The 14,978-nt window shown below is 38.4% G+C and overlaps 1 protein-coding gene across 6 annotated transcripts in view; it reads right to left on the bottom strand.

Annotated features, from left to right (window-relative positions):
• The window catches only part of GRIK1 (glutamate ionotropic receptor kainate type subunit 1), a 172,379-nt gene that overhangs the window by 26,937 nt on the left and 130,464 nt on the right, over positions 1–14,978 (bottom strand). For 5 of the 6 annotated variants that reach the window (XR_003990306.1, XM_030477715.1, XM_030477716.1 and 2 more), the window contains 4 exons: positions 10,017–10,124; positions 6,125–6,238; positions 4,756–4,959; positions 3,920–4,143 (listed from right to left, as the gene is read on the bottom strand). Coding sequence is in view for 5 of the 6 variants with exons in the window: in XM_030477715.1 (XP_030333575.1) it covers positions 3,920–4,143; positions 4,756–4,959; positions 6,125–6,238; positions 10,017–10,124 (650 nt within the window). In the remaining variant the exon portion in view is untranslated. The remainder of the gene's footprint in view (positions 1–3,919; positions 4,144–4,755; positions 4,960–6,124; positions 6,239–10,016; positions 10,125–14,978) is intronic. The other variant, XM_030477718.1, reaches the window with a different exon arrangement.

The following is a 14,978-nucleotide window of genomic DNA, read 5'->3' on the forward strand; positions in this document are numbered from 1 at the left end:
TACAAATAACTCTGCCTGACCTAACTGGGAAGTCTAAGGCTGGGATCTTGCATTGATTGAGGCAGCCACCACATTCAGTAGGTTGGATGCAAATGTCTCCATCACCAAAAGAGCAAAACACCCATTGCTAGAAATTGGCAGTGAAATTTTGGCAGCAAAACTCTTTCTGCCAGACTGGAAAGATTTTTATAGCTCTGGGTATGTGTTTTAATGCGCTACTAATGTATATATTAATTTTTCTCCTTGAAACAAAAGCCAATTTTCTTCCTGTGTTTCTATTGCTTTGCTGAGCTCTAAGAAGATACTGGCTTACAATTCCGCTCTATTTCACTGTTCGGGCCTTATGTTTTCCTGGCCATTTCCTCTTATGGCCTTCAGCAGCAGCTGTGCTGAGGTTTCTGATAAAGTTGAGATGCTCAAGGTCACCTAGGCACCTTTTCATATAGGTTCTGTGTGACATTATTCACCACTGGTGGTTACCTCAGCAACCTAGCTCTAGCATCATTGACATCAACAGCATAGTTGATATGGCATTAGCAGTAAAGGGAAGTTTTGGCAGAAAATGCCTTGTTCGTTCACTGCCAGTGTACTTAGTAAACAGAAATTTGTCAGTCTGTAACCCTTCACAGTGATAAAAACTTCAGTGCTTGAGTTTAAAAATTAGTATAACAATGACAGAGCTACATAAGGCTCAAAGACAAATAAGAAATTATTCAGCTCCTGAAAAGTCTGAAGAAATAACAGGAGGGTTATCCCAGTCTACGAAAATTATTCCCGAGTATTTGTCTTCCATGAACTGACGTCAAAATACTGTTAACTCTTGAAGTTACTGTGGCAGTGTTAAAAAGTGGACGCTTCTTGAAGTTCTTAATGCTAATCTAAACAGCATTTGCTGAAACACTTGGCAAATGTTACAGGAATCTTGATGTATCTAGAGCAGGTCTAGATGTGGACTGTAAGAATATCTTAACTTCTTGGAATAAATCAAAATTTATAAAGTGTAAAGTAAATTAAGATGACATGGGAACACAATTTTGCATATTTCAGCTTATGTAGTTGCAATCTAATTAGGCGCTGCTTTTAGGCATCAGTTCAAAAAAAGCATGTGTCACAAAATAATTGAACATTCAGAAAATTATGTTAACTGTTTTGCTGAACTAGTACGTTATTTTCCTCTTTTCCTAAAATAGGTGGATTATGAGAATGATATGCAAACTTGATATATTGAAGTTGTTACAAGTTGTGTTTTCTGCCATGTGTTATGAATGTGTGTGGTTCTAGACCTTTAATGACATGTAAGTCTTAGCTAATTTTAGCCACATTTGACAAATAGGTAGAGGCATTAGAAGTTCTTATGCTCCTGCAAGTGTTATGAAACATTGCAGGAGTAGCCCCACTAGGAGAGAAGGTGCAGGATGAGCTCAGAATTTGTTATGTTTCAGTTAATCCGCATGGGAAAGATCACCTATAAATCCTTCAGCTGTGCAGAAAGCAAACAGACAGACAAACTTCAATTGGCAATCACAATCCGCCATGAGACACAAATCTGTAGGGAAATCAGGCTTCATTAGTTACGCTGCTCCTGGAACCACTGCTTTTTAGAAAGATTTCAGAAACAGAACATAACACAGGTACACAGGGCGAACCTATGGATGTACCCAAAGGCTACACCGGGATTTGGAGCAATATTTAACAGCCAGTAAGGAAGCAAACAGGTTTCACAGCTGATGATTTGTAAGCACTGTGCATTTCCCTTTGGTTTGCTCCTGGCCATGTATCTATGTGTAGGCAGCTCTGGAGCAGACAGAGGACCCTGATGTTTATTATTCTTGTGAACTTGCTGCTGTTATTTTAAAAAATAGGAGCACTGAGGGTAACTCGGGCTTTGTTTTCCCTTCTGCCTGTCCTGAGGTGGAGAGGACTGAGGGATGTTTTTAGTCTTGGCACACAACTGCATAAAAGTCAGTCTGTCACAGTCGAGCAGATTTAGTATTAGTCATGAATGAGATCATGATTTGCTTACAGTAAGAGTTATTATTTATGGTACAGTGAGGCACTGCAAGAGCTTGTGGGAAGTCATGAGTAATTGTATACAGTCCCATTGCTGCCAGGGATGGATAAACTCTTTCTTTTACTTAGGGCCAACACTAATAACTTAACCCATGACCTCTCCTCCTCTAATTCCCTCCTTCTTCTTCATATTTTCATCGATTTAAAGGAAAAAGCAAATTCCACAAATTTCTGTGCTTTTGTACCAGTATAGAAACATGCAAACAACCAAAGGATTCACACAGATTGTCCACCTGGAACAAGGGTTGTTCAGTGGACCACAGAGAAATGCATGGCTGAGGCCAGTCACTCTCAGCAGAACTGCCTGTGTGAGTAAAGTGTTTGCAGGACTGTGTCTTTGGATTAAAATAAAACAAGTGAACTGGAGGAAAGCAGTAAGAGCTTAATTTGACCTGGCTCACACAGAAGTGAAAGTCAGGAACAACATGTTATGTTATCAGAATTGATGATTCAGATTACAATTACTTTATGACCTTTGAATGAGGTATATGTATATATACATTGGAATATATACATTAATGCAGACTTCTTAAAGATGAATACCATCAGTTGCAATAAAAACTGCAGCATTCCTGTTGCTTTCACTGTGATGTGAATGTGTGGACTTCCAATGACACATCACTTTGGTTCTTATACTTCATAGTATAAATGTTTTCTCAGGCTATTTTCCATATAGTTTGTTAATGTAGAATGTATTTTGTATATACAAAACAATATGTAATAGAAGTGGGGAAAGGGTTAATTAGGGATCCCCAGTAAAACAAACCAAAACATGAATCTCTGTGAGGCACTAATAAAAATATGTTTTAAATCATAAAAATGAAAAAATGAAGGATAGAATGAGATCAAATAGAGTTGGAGATGAAATTCCAAGGCCACTATGTGAAGAAAAGGACGATAAATATGCCAGTTTGGAGTCCAGGTTTACTCAGGAGTATAGAAAAATGTATGCCTCAAATGACCAATTTCCTCTGACAAGTTTCTAAGTTCATTTTCTTCCACACTTGGTTTGCTCTTGTTCAAAGCCCTAGAGCAACCAACTCTGACTGTGATTACGGTCTCTAAGGCCATTTTAAGTAGATCATATCCAGTTTTTGAAACCATATCAGCTGTCTAGAGTTTTTAAGCTCAATGATAAGGGTATAGGGTACACTGCTGTCCCTCTGGAGCTGTGAGCAGGGTCCACTTGTTCAGAAACTTTGGGGCATACCTGCCTTTGAGGACTTTATAAGCTTTAGATTCATTTGGAAAAGTGGTGTGTATGTGCTTATTTCCTGCTGGTTTTGAACAGAGACATAACTGGAAGCCTGCCATTGACAGAGAGGGTGCACCTCTCTGGACAATGCTGGGAGAGAGTTTTGGGTATACTTCACCTTGCAGATTGTCCCCTCAGGTTCCCAGCCACATTATCTCATATTTTTAAGGGGAAATTAGCTGAGCTAATTGACATCCTTCAGCAAGAATATGTTCACATCCTCTTTCTTACCTTTTAGCTGTGTGCACTGTTAGTGGAAAAGAGAAGTGTTTATATGTAAGTAATACAAACTGTTCTTCAATATGTAGTCTGCTGAGGTGTTGCATACTGACAAAGAGAAGCTGACACATTTCATCGGATATTTCTCTCCATTCAGCCCTTAAGGAAAGTAAAATCTCATCACATTGCAATATATAAAAGTGATAGCAGTGTTGATGTGAAAATACCAAGAGACTTTCTAGAATGTTATGTTTTAGGATGGGATAAGCCCCTTAGGATACTATTATGCTATATCTGCTTTGCAAAGCCCATGCATCACCTATGGGAGGAGAGGTAGTTAACATGGATGCATCTAAAACTACGTCTTTCACTTACCTTGCAATGACAAAGAGGACACAACTGACTCCAAGGCAGGCTAGGAGAACATACATCCAAATATCAGGAGAAAGAGGGTTTAAAAAGGAGAAAACTCCAGGGTTTGTCCCATTGGGCTTCCGGTACAAGATACTGATTCCCAGTGTCATGAAGGGCTTGGAAAAATCAATTACTTTCTCTCTTACATAGGTAATAGTGAGAGGAGCAACAGCCAAATCAGCTTTCTGAAATCACAAATGGGAAAATACTCATTCTTTTTCATGTTCAGCAAATGCAATAATATTGCTTCATTTTTTTCCCCCAAGTATTAAAAGCTAAACCAAATTTTACTATAAATCTGTATGACAAAATTTAACATTGCTAGGGTATTATTGGGTACATGGTATTCTCTTTACTCTTTTTGCAGGCAGAGGGACATTTGTGACTTTCATGTGAGTAGGACAGGTATGACCAGGGACATGGAGTTTGGTCCTGTGCATCAGGGCAGACTGTGAGCAAGGACTGCCAGAGCATCTGGGCAGGGACTATGTCCACAGATCAGAGGCAGCCACTGGGCAGAGGTGAGCAGAAAGCTCAGCCTTTGCAGCTGGAATTTGTAGCTTAGAGGTGGCAGGACCCATGCTAGTGCCCACTGCCCCACTGGAGATGGAGGTTTCTCCCTCACACCTGCAGACTGTTGGTTCAGATGTACTAATGTGACTTCCTACTCTGACAAGTGGCAATAAAGAAAGAGTAATGGCTCTAAAACTAAAACAAATATTTTGTTTGGGCTGGGTTCATATAAAATATGACAGGTATTTTAAAAGAAGAATAAAGAGAAAAGGATTCAATCTTACATGATCTATAAGTTCTTTGACCATCCCATTCCACTCGCCTTTGTCATTCTGGGCTCCATATTTACCATCAGAAACTAGTTTGACCTCATAGATGAAGCCTAAAATATTTGACAGCTCTTTTAGTAAGTCCAGGCAATAACCCTCGAATCTGTCATTTCCATACAAGGGCTTGTCAGACTTCTTGTACATAACATAGGGATCTTCCTATAAAAAAAGAGAGTAGACATGTAGCAATAGAAATTAGGTTTGTTTCAGATTATACCAGTTTCTGTAAATTATCTGAATATTTTACAAGTGGATTAAAATTAGATGCAAACTACTAATTTACTGTGTCCATTAAAAGCTGTTTCAGGTGTGTTAACAAATTGGCTGAAGCAGTTAATGATAAGCATAAGGGCCCTAATTTTCAGTGGAACAGACCACTCATAGCTCCCAGGAGTTTTAATTAAAGTAGTGCTTAGCAGCTCCAAAATCAGACCCAAGATCTGTACATTGTCTCACCCTAAGGGACAGGAAGGGATATTGAAGGAGAGAGAAGCCTAAATAACAGGAAAATAGCCATAAGAGGAACCTAAAATTTTATATTCTATGAGAAATAGATATTTATTGGAAAGAAGAGTTGAGCATGTATTCACATGACAGAATGGAGAACAGCACAGGTAGATTGCAAAGTACCTTGTTAGTTTTCTTTTTAAAGCATTTTGGGTAGAAGATCTGGGCAAGCAGGTTTCTGCAGTTTAATGTAGCAAAAGACCTCTGGCAATAGAAAAGGAGTGTAATAGGAGCCTTTGAGCTCTTTCCCTCCTCCTGAGGAATTAGGCAGAATAATTTAAAAAAATGGCATTACTGGCCAGGCAGAAAGCATGAGGCAGAACAACTCATGAATACCCCGTTGCATATTTGCCATTTATCATAGTAAGGACATAATCTGTCTATCTGCGGTTTGCTACTTTCTTTAAGTCCTTGTCATTTCATTTTCAGTAAAAGGAAGGATGTATAAGCACTCACTACAAAGCTGTGTGTTAATGCTTCTGGGAAGAAAAGTATGCAGGGTTCATCTCTGAAATATTGAAGTAAGCTAAGCAATTTTGGAGGCAGAGATTCCCAGGAGTCTTTCATTGGCAGTGGGATGTTTTTGAATCAATCTTGTGGTCAGATGAATGTGTATGTCGATTGTGAGCCTAAATAAAAAAAATTGCTTGAAAACAGATAGTTTCACAAAACATTGTTTAGTGTGGAGGAAAACAGCCACGGAGTGCAGGGTGGAGGGGGCAAAGGCAGCCGCAGAGAGCCCTGCAATCATCAGCAATACCTGCATCCTATGGCACGGCTGTAGGTGATGGTGACACCTCTACCCATTGAGACTTACCAAAATGGTGGTGACGATAAGTGTCCGGTTAGCCAAGGAATCCGTGATGTTGGTTGATCGGTCCTTGTTGCTGTCTGTCATGTTAAGGCCACTGTATGAGTTCCAAACCCCAATCTGCACGCAAGAGAGCAGGTAAGCAGCTGCCTGGCCACAGCGAGCCAAAACATTTCTCTAAATGCTCATCGCCTAGGAAGAATGCACCAGCTCTAGCCACCACAGAAAGAGACACCAGCAGCACAAAATGCTAGAGAAGGGAAACGGCTGTAGGTCTGAGTAAGGCAGCAACATCAAATGACTGATTTAGAAAACACAGGGAACATACCGCCCTTTCAAAAGCAGGTGGGAATGAATGAGCTGTAAGAGTATAAGGCATGTCAATACAGTGGTGTATTAGCCAATTTGATACAAAAGTGGAACATGTTGGCTCTGTTTCCTCCTAAAAAGTGTCAAATGTCTATTTCTATGATTTTTTTTGTTTAAATTTTGTAAATGGTAGAGTCGAAACATATGGCAAGACCTCTCTCTTCCAACACAACAGATTAAAATCTTGAATAAGTATGTTAAAGCAGACTGATGGATGCACTGGCCTTTTGCTTCCACTGTGCCTTCAGCAGGTTTAGCAAAGATTATTCTGTCATTTCTTGACTACTATATATGACAGAGCTACAAAGGTGATACCATTGCACACACTGACCAATGTTTGTTCAGTAAATGTAAGTGGCCAAAAGCAAATTCCTTTCTAGCCTCAGAGGTAGTGAAGAATTCCAGTATTTAATGCCCAATCCGAAGCCTCAAGGGAAAGATCTTCATTATTTCAGTGGACTTGGATATATACCTCGTAAGGGCAGAAATTATAACCGTGTTCATTTGTTCAGGTAAATGTTTACTTAACATAAGCACGGCCTGAAAGCATATTCAGGGTCTTTTTGCATTTGGATTTACATATACAGCATGGCTGAGGGCTGATGTGAGAAAACTCCAGGCAAGGAGCTGGCTCAGGGAATTTGGCTTGTATTGGATATTTGCAGAGAGCACCAGATGGATGGCTTGGGGGACTGACACTGGCTGTCCACAGAGCACTTTGCATCACCACGCGGCTCTGCCAGCATGTTTCAGCTCTACCAAGGAAGGATCTGCTTTCAGATCCTCCCTGCTGGGATTGCCACCAAAGCTGCCAAGTAAGTCTGAGACAAAACCCACTGACTTATCCTGTGTATTGGAGGTCTCTATCTGCTGTCAGATGCTCAGTCATTTCAGACCCAGGCTGGACTCTTTTTCTTTGGTTGTTAGCTAAGGCAGAGATAGCACTGCCTTTGTACCAAATGCAGCAGATGAGTTCGTGCATGCTGAGTGTGGATGTAACTGTATCATTTCAAACAAACTTTGGGTTTGTGTCCCTGGGTGCCATTGCTTTTGTCTTGCACAATTTTTTTGTCATGCCATTTCTAAAAATTATTTTTTCAAGCATTTATCAATCATTCCCTTTGTTTCCAAAACTAGATCAGGTTGGGAAACTGATCTAGAAAGTACACTGGATGTTGGGTATTATGATATCTAGTGCCAAGAATATAGTAAATAACCAATGTCCTTGAATTTGCACCAGGGTGGCTGAGTTAATCGAAAGCTGTTCTGCTCGTTGTTAGTGACTTGATATGCTTTTATCGGCTGGCAGCAGGGAAGAGGAGCACAACCATGAAGAATATGGAGCGACATAGTCACAGTGCATACAAAATACACGAGGATACCACTTGAGGTCTGGATAAAAGAATGACACCGAAGGTCAACCTTGATTAGAGCAATGGAGGAGGTTGGAGGGGTACTGGAAGAATGAGGTCAACGTAGTACACCACTATGGTAAATCCAGGGGAGTTATTGCAGTTTAGTGACAAGTTTGAGAAGTGTCATATGCCCTTCTCAGCAGGCCTGTGCTCTGAACCAGTTGTAATTTGGTTTAAATCAATTCAGCGTAACACAAAACGCCTAGAGTCAAAAGTGAGATTGGTTCAATAGCGTTCTGTATGTCAGGTAGGATGATCTATTCACCAGTAATGAGGGAAATGGGGGCCTTAGCCTCATTCACTGAAGATTAAAACAAGGTTATTAAGTATGTGCTTTATAAGAACACAGAAAGAGTGCTATAGGTGGTTTTACACTGGTCTGCTCTGTAGCATTAAAATCCCCCCCAGTACAACACCAAACCAAAATCTATTTTAACTGTGTATATAGGAGGGGTGGGAAATAGTGAGATGTCTGTGAAATATGTACAAAATATAATCCTAAGCATTGTAAGAAGTCTTCATCTTGTGACTGCAGAACACTTTAAGCATGGTTAATGTGGTTGTTATCTTCTTACAGAATGGCAACCGTGGGTTGTACCTCTAGTGAGGAGCAGCAAATGGAGCTTGTCTCTGACTCCCACTTTGGTGCCTTTTCCACCAGGCAGAGGAACCTCACATTAAAAAAAGGGATGAGATTCCTGGGGTAATTTAGATCTTTTATAAACAAGCTTAGTTCCAATTTCCATATGTTAGTGAATGACAGCACCCACTTAATCATCTGTATTATTTTCTGTAAGGAGCTAATAACACACTTGTCAAAATTTTGAGTCAATGCTTGAACATTGCCTGCGTAGTGCATATTTTGTGGGAGGCAAAAAACTCCCCAATCCTGCATGTTAAAACAGTCCTTGCTGCTGATGCTAATACACATTCAAAATCGTGTAAATTTACCATTCATGGTAAATCTTAGGTGAATTGGGAAGGGTAATAGCTGAGAAAAGTGCTGCTTTTGCTGTAACCAGGAGCCTGTAGCCAAAGAAAGGAAAATCACAGCTCCCAAGAAATAAAATACTAATTAAAAAAATATTTTGGTGAAAAAGCTGAATCCTGCCAAAGTCTTTTTACTATTTGGAATTACAGTGTCTCAACTTGGGATGAAACTTATTCTACCAGAAAAATTCATACTCTCAGATACACTATTGTCTCTAAACTGCAATGAGTCACTTTCAAAACCCAAAGGATGAGTCTGAAGACCCAGCCCAAAGGTTTTTTGCATCACCTGTCTGTGTACAAACCTTCTTCCACACTTTATATAAATGATTAGAAACCTCGCCAGCAGCCTTTGTACAGAGAAAAATAAACAGAGTGCTTCATTAAAAATGAAAAGAGAATCAGTCTGGAGAGCTGTGTGGGAGCAATTACATTTAAAGCCTCAATTAACCCATCAGCAATAATCATTCAGTCAAGACAGCATACACAGAGCAAGGGACGATGCTGTCTCCAGCTGACATGAGCCAGTGGCAATACCTGTGTTAGGGATTTTTAGACACTCATAGCAGCCACCTCCTAGATGGCAGAGGAAGGAGCCCAGCAGTGCCCATCAGGAGCCCATGTTTGCTGGCTGAGAGCCGGGGCAAGGGAAAAAGAACTAATCTAATCTCATCTCAAAAATATGAAGAATTTTTAACATCTCAACTCTTGTTGAGGTTATTATTTAAGCACCTTCTTTCCTCTCTCTCTCTTGTGTCACATTTATTAAAAGCAGTACATGTAAGATCATAGAATCATAGATAAGACTAGGGTTTATCTCTCTTTATGAGTTTACTGCACCAAGTTACAATGGTGAGGACTGAAGGTAATATGTACTTAAAATAATTATTTTCATTCATATAATTATTGCCAGTCCCAAATTCCTATTCCATATCTCAAAATGTAAGGTACACATTGTAAAATAACAGAACAACCTTAGTAGCTCTGTTTTCACTTTGATTTAAATAATCTTGAGAAAAGTGGTTTTTACCCCAAGCACAGGAGACTTAAGCTGAGGAGAATGAATTTTCCTACGCCCCTGTCAAATTAGCTTTTTGTCATTGTTTTACAAAAGATCTAGTTACCTTTTCTGTTCCTTCCTCCTTGAGGCTAATAATGTCCAAATCAAAATCCTTCCGTAAGCCATCCGTTTTGTTGAAGGTTATGCGCCCTGTCAGGCCATCCCACCGTGCCTGCATGAACACAAAAACACTCTTCCCTGTAACGATTAGTAAGAACTACTCTGAAGCCATAACAAAATTTCATTTTAAATTAATTGTATCATTGGATCACTTCCAAATGTTTTTTTTTAAAACATACGTGGCTTTGCTTCTTTGATAAGAACACTTTCTTCAACTTTTTCATTTTAGTCTCTTTTCAGTATGTTTTGTATTTTACAATCACACATAACTTTGTGACACTTTATATATATTGATTTAAGTATGTCTAGTACTGTATAAAAAAGGATATACTGAAAAGAGAGAAAGAATAAAGTATGCCCTACACATGCCCAAAGACAGGGCAGTTTTGCACTGCACAAAAGATCACTAAGAAATTAAAAAATGAGTCTGCTTTGTCCATGCTTTGGGTCTGATCCTTGGAGTACAACACCCTAAATCCACAAGCCTGGCCGGAGTGATCCTCTTTACTCAAGCCCAGGACCTTTCATGTTCTCCATGATGAATGGGTAACAGATGGCAATCAGTGCTGAATGAGAGTCCCCAGAATGTCCTGAATGAAGGAAGGTAGCTAACCATCCCAAATTACCAAAGCTTTCTAAACACTTCAGTTATGCATTTCTTAGTCTTGTGTGATAGATACCACCTCTGCTACTCAGGGTTTTTCCAGGAGGATATAAATGAAGAAGGGCTTTTGTCATTCTGGCTTGATTTCTTGGAGAGGTTGAGGTTGAATATCCCCCACCAACATTGGACTCCTAATGTCCTCGACTTTGCTGAGTTGTTTCATTAATCCCTACTCAGTTTGCATCCCCAAGGGAGAAGACACAAGTTCCCAAGTAAGCAAACAAGGTGTATCATTCCTAATAAGAGCACTGCCACTGCCTATGCTCACAGGTGTTGATGGCATGATGATGATGGCTATAAAAGCAGGCTTTCAGGAAAAATTCACCCTGTCACAGAGACCTAAATAAAAACTTTGTAGTGTAAGGTACATGTAAATCTTACATATGTGAAAGTAAGTACAGCATATGAGTTGCATATGATCAGTTTTGGTCCAGGCAGCGTTTCATTGTTCTATCATCATGAAGCGAAATCACATTTTCCTTGATTTATACTTTAGCATCAGGAGTAAATTAAAAGCTGTACATCAGTCTGTATAGCCATGATGATTCCCTGTGTTGGGGAAAGCTTCAGTGCAGCAGGATCAATGTCCAGAACTTTCTCCCAGCACACTCGCTTTCTTTTAAATGAGATCTGTCTCTCATACAGCCCCCATTTTGTCCCCAAAACTGAAGCTTATCTGTAAAAAGTATTTGATGGATTTCAAACTGCAGACAAGATACAAGAAAGGTTGATAATAAATGATGGCATAGTTTTTTCATGTGTGTCAGCATGTAATTCTTAAATTACAAGCTTTTCTACTGTGCGTTATTTTTTGCTTAATTTAACTTGTTGCAGACAGATGACATAAGGAAAGCTGCATTAAAAATCAGCAAATTTAGAGAATGGTGTCTCCTCTTCCTGTTAAATCTAAATTCTAGCTCTGGATCTGCAGGATTTAGTCTCAGATGCTGGGGTGTTATCACCATGTGTCTCAGACAAATCTGCTGCAGCTAGAATTTTGTGGAAATATAGCAGGATTTTGAAGCATGCTTAAGTAAAATAAGAATGGAAAAACACAAATGCACTAAACTTACTGTGAGACTTTCCATCTTAACAATGCAGGGACATACGGAAATCTCAGCTGTAAACAGTGGAACACTTGTGGGTTTGTATGCTGATATAATTAAGATAGCAGGGGGGAACACATACGAATGCATTTCATCATAGAATATCTATTTCCTAGTCTGTCTCTTTTTTACTCTGACATGACCCCCATCTCTTATTCATAAAGATGAAACATTTTTAAAAATATGATCTTTAGAGATCAATTTCTCCTCAGAGGGCAATTTGCTGCTTTGAAATGCTCACATTTATTGATTTCATATCAGATCCTCAGTTTCTAATTTGATAAGATCTCAAATAAAGGAACAAATATGTTATTTTGGAAATTGTATCAGGAGCCTTCATCTCCATTCTTGTACAAAAGATGCATATGGTGAAATGCTAGCTCACTTTTGAAAATAGGCATTGATGCTTCTACCCCTATCTTAAAAATATGGAAGGAAAAGGTGTTATAAGCTGCATAGGTGTATGCTTACATTTCAAGGTATAAGAGAAGTGCATATAGCCTTTGTTTAACTTAAGTCCCATTTAGACCATTAATGATCCAAATGTGACTTAAATTACAAGCAAGAGTCAGGGGGTGTACCTCATAACAGTTAAATGTTGAAGGGTTTTTTCAGACCCCAATTGTGAGGTACACACTTCAAATACCATTTGGATTCTAAATTTAATTTCTGATTTTTGTTTAATTCATTCTAAATAAAAATAAAACATTTGGGCTTGAGTCCAGGGAGCATAATTTTATTTCTGACAGTTGTCAGAAATAAACCTGTCAGAAATAAACTTGTCAACCTCAAGACAGTTGTGGCACCTGTGTGTGCAGCACATCCAGACAGCTGATGTTTCTTTCCTGATCAGAACCAAAAGTTTTCCTTAAAAACAAAGGGAGAGATGGGCTAGGAACCTTCAGTCCATCCCAGGCCTTCTGATGTCTATGGTAAACTTCCAACCTTTTAATTTGAGTCCTAAAGCACAACTGCCTGCTGCATGCAGCCAGTGAAATGTATCATTGCTCCAAAATCATAGCTGCATAGCACCACTTCTGGATGCCTGTCAGGTAAATCAAGGATGTGAGTGCCTATCAATCAGGTGCTGTGCTCAGGCAAACAGTATAGGCAGCAGTTGCACAGTTCTCAAATGCAATTAAACAGAAATGAAGCAGAACTTCCTGAATAGTCAGAAACCACATGACTGTTTAACACAGCAATGAGATTTCATGTTTTTGTATGCAAGATTTATAGCAATTTTAATGTTTCTAGTGACACTTATGTTAAATGTTACAGGATATAATAAAAGTTGAATCAGAACCTAATCGCGTAATTCATCAAAAGAAATAGCTTTTTTGCACTCTGTCCTGTTTTAACATTAGAGGAATTAAGAGCACAATTTGAAACTCTTAGGGAGGTAACGTATTTTGAATTTTGTTTGTATCATTTTGAGTAGAGCTTGCAGCTTAATTAAAAAGTGTGAATTTCAGTGGCTTCTGTTTGTAATGTCTTAGCTCTTATTTATGCAAGGTTTCAGGCTGCCTCTGACAACAGAACTGTGAGGAAATGCTGTTCTTTGGGATTCTGGTTTGCAGCTGTATGGCAACGCAGTGTTTGTCTAAGGTTCAAAATAAGGTTTCACATTCTTCAATACCAGTTTTATCAGATAATTATTATTCCGATTTTTAAGATGTAAACATGTGATAACTTTCTCATGTTTATTAAACAAGATGGAGAATTAACCCAATATGTTGGTTTCAACTGGTAGTTGAGAAACAAACCATACAGGAACAGTAGGTACTCATACTCTTTCTTACTAAGCATTGAAAAGGTAATAGATTGAACAGATTCCAGAGAAGTCTTCAGTCATCTCTGAAGGCTGTCAGGTACCTGACATGGCAAAAATAAATATCCAAAGCAATCTAATTAAAACTGTGAAACATTTTTACTACTTTAAAAAATTAAGACTGTGGATAAACTGCAATCTGAAATCTGGTGTTGAGTATTCAAAATACAATATTGATTTCTATATTAATATATTAACGGACAATTATAACAACTGGAAGATAAAGCTGACTCAGCTTCCAAAGGCAAACACTCCAGAAGCTTGCTATCAATTCACATCACCATCACATGGTCTTTATATCAATTTCCACGTCATCATTTTGAATCAATTTCTATAGAAGCCTTAATTTCAGCCAAAGCCAATCAACAGTTCAATCACAGAATTAATTAGTTCAGCTGCTACCAGCTTACTAAGGTAAAACATTTCATATTCTGTTTCTTTTGTTTCTACTGGACCTCACTTACATTTCCAGATTTGTATTAGCAACGTAGAACTAGATCATGAAATCATAATGCACAGTGTGTTTAGTGCATTGACTAAATATTCAGCTTTATGATACAGCCTTACTGAGATATAGCCAATTTTGTAGATGCTGAATTGCACTACTGCACACAAAAGTGTCAATCTTTCCCAGACAAATTGATTGTGGTTTTATTATGTATTTATTTTTTCTTACTCAATGTAAGTTTATCCAAATATTTTAGTTCACTGTTTCTTTGCCTATGGAATATTTTCTCTTTCTGAGTCATGTTGCAGTGACACATACTATATAGTTGTGTTTGAGATTAGAAAGCTTTAAATTTTTCAAGGTCTTTTTTAAAGTGGTCAATGTGCCCTGGCAATACAAGAATGCAAAAGCATAATCTTATTTTAACTTTGTAAACTATTATGTTTAATAATGTTTCATAATGTACAGACATTTCCACTCTTCTATTGATATTCCATTTATTTCAATAAAATGTGAAATAAAAGTTTTTCTAAACCTGTTCTTTAGACCTCTACTTATAATTAATCAAGTGATCTCTTTAGAGTTTAAAATTCAAGTTTTATCATTTTCTTGTTCTCCTGTTCAAAACCCAAGACCCCCCCAGTTTGAATGTATATCCAGAGATAATGTTAGAAGAAAACAAATATACACCCCCAAATGCAAATAAAACTGTGACTATATCACTTACAAAATATGTGCACATATTGAATCTGCTTTAAACAGTATAAGGAGAAACTGTCATAACTCTTAACAAATTTTTAAAGTATATAAAGCTGATAAAACTTCTCAGTGAAAAGCCAAGGGGTAATTTTACCACAGTA

Source organism: Strigops habroptila, chromosome 2, assembly GCF_004027225.2.
Source record: "Strigops habroptila isolate Jane chromosome 2, bStrHab1.2.pri, whole genome shotgun sequence".
Lineage (NCBI taxonomy): Eukaryota > Metazoa > Chordata > Aves > Psittaciformes > Psittacidae > Strigops > Strigops habroptila.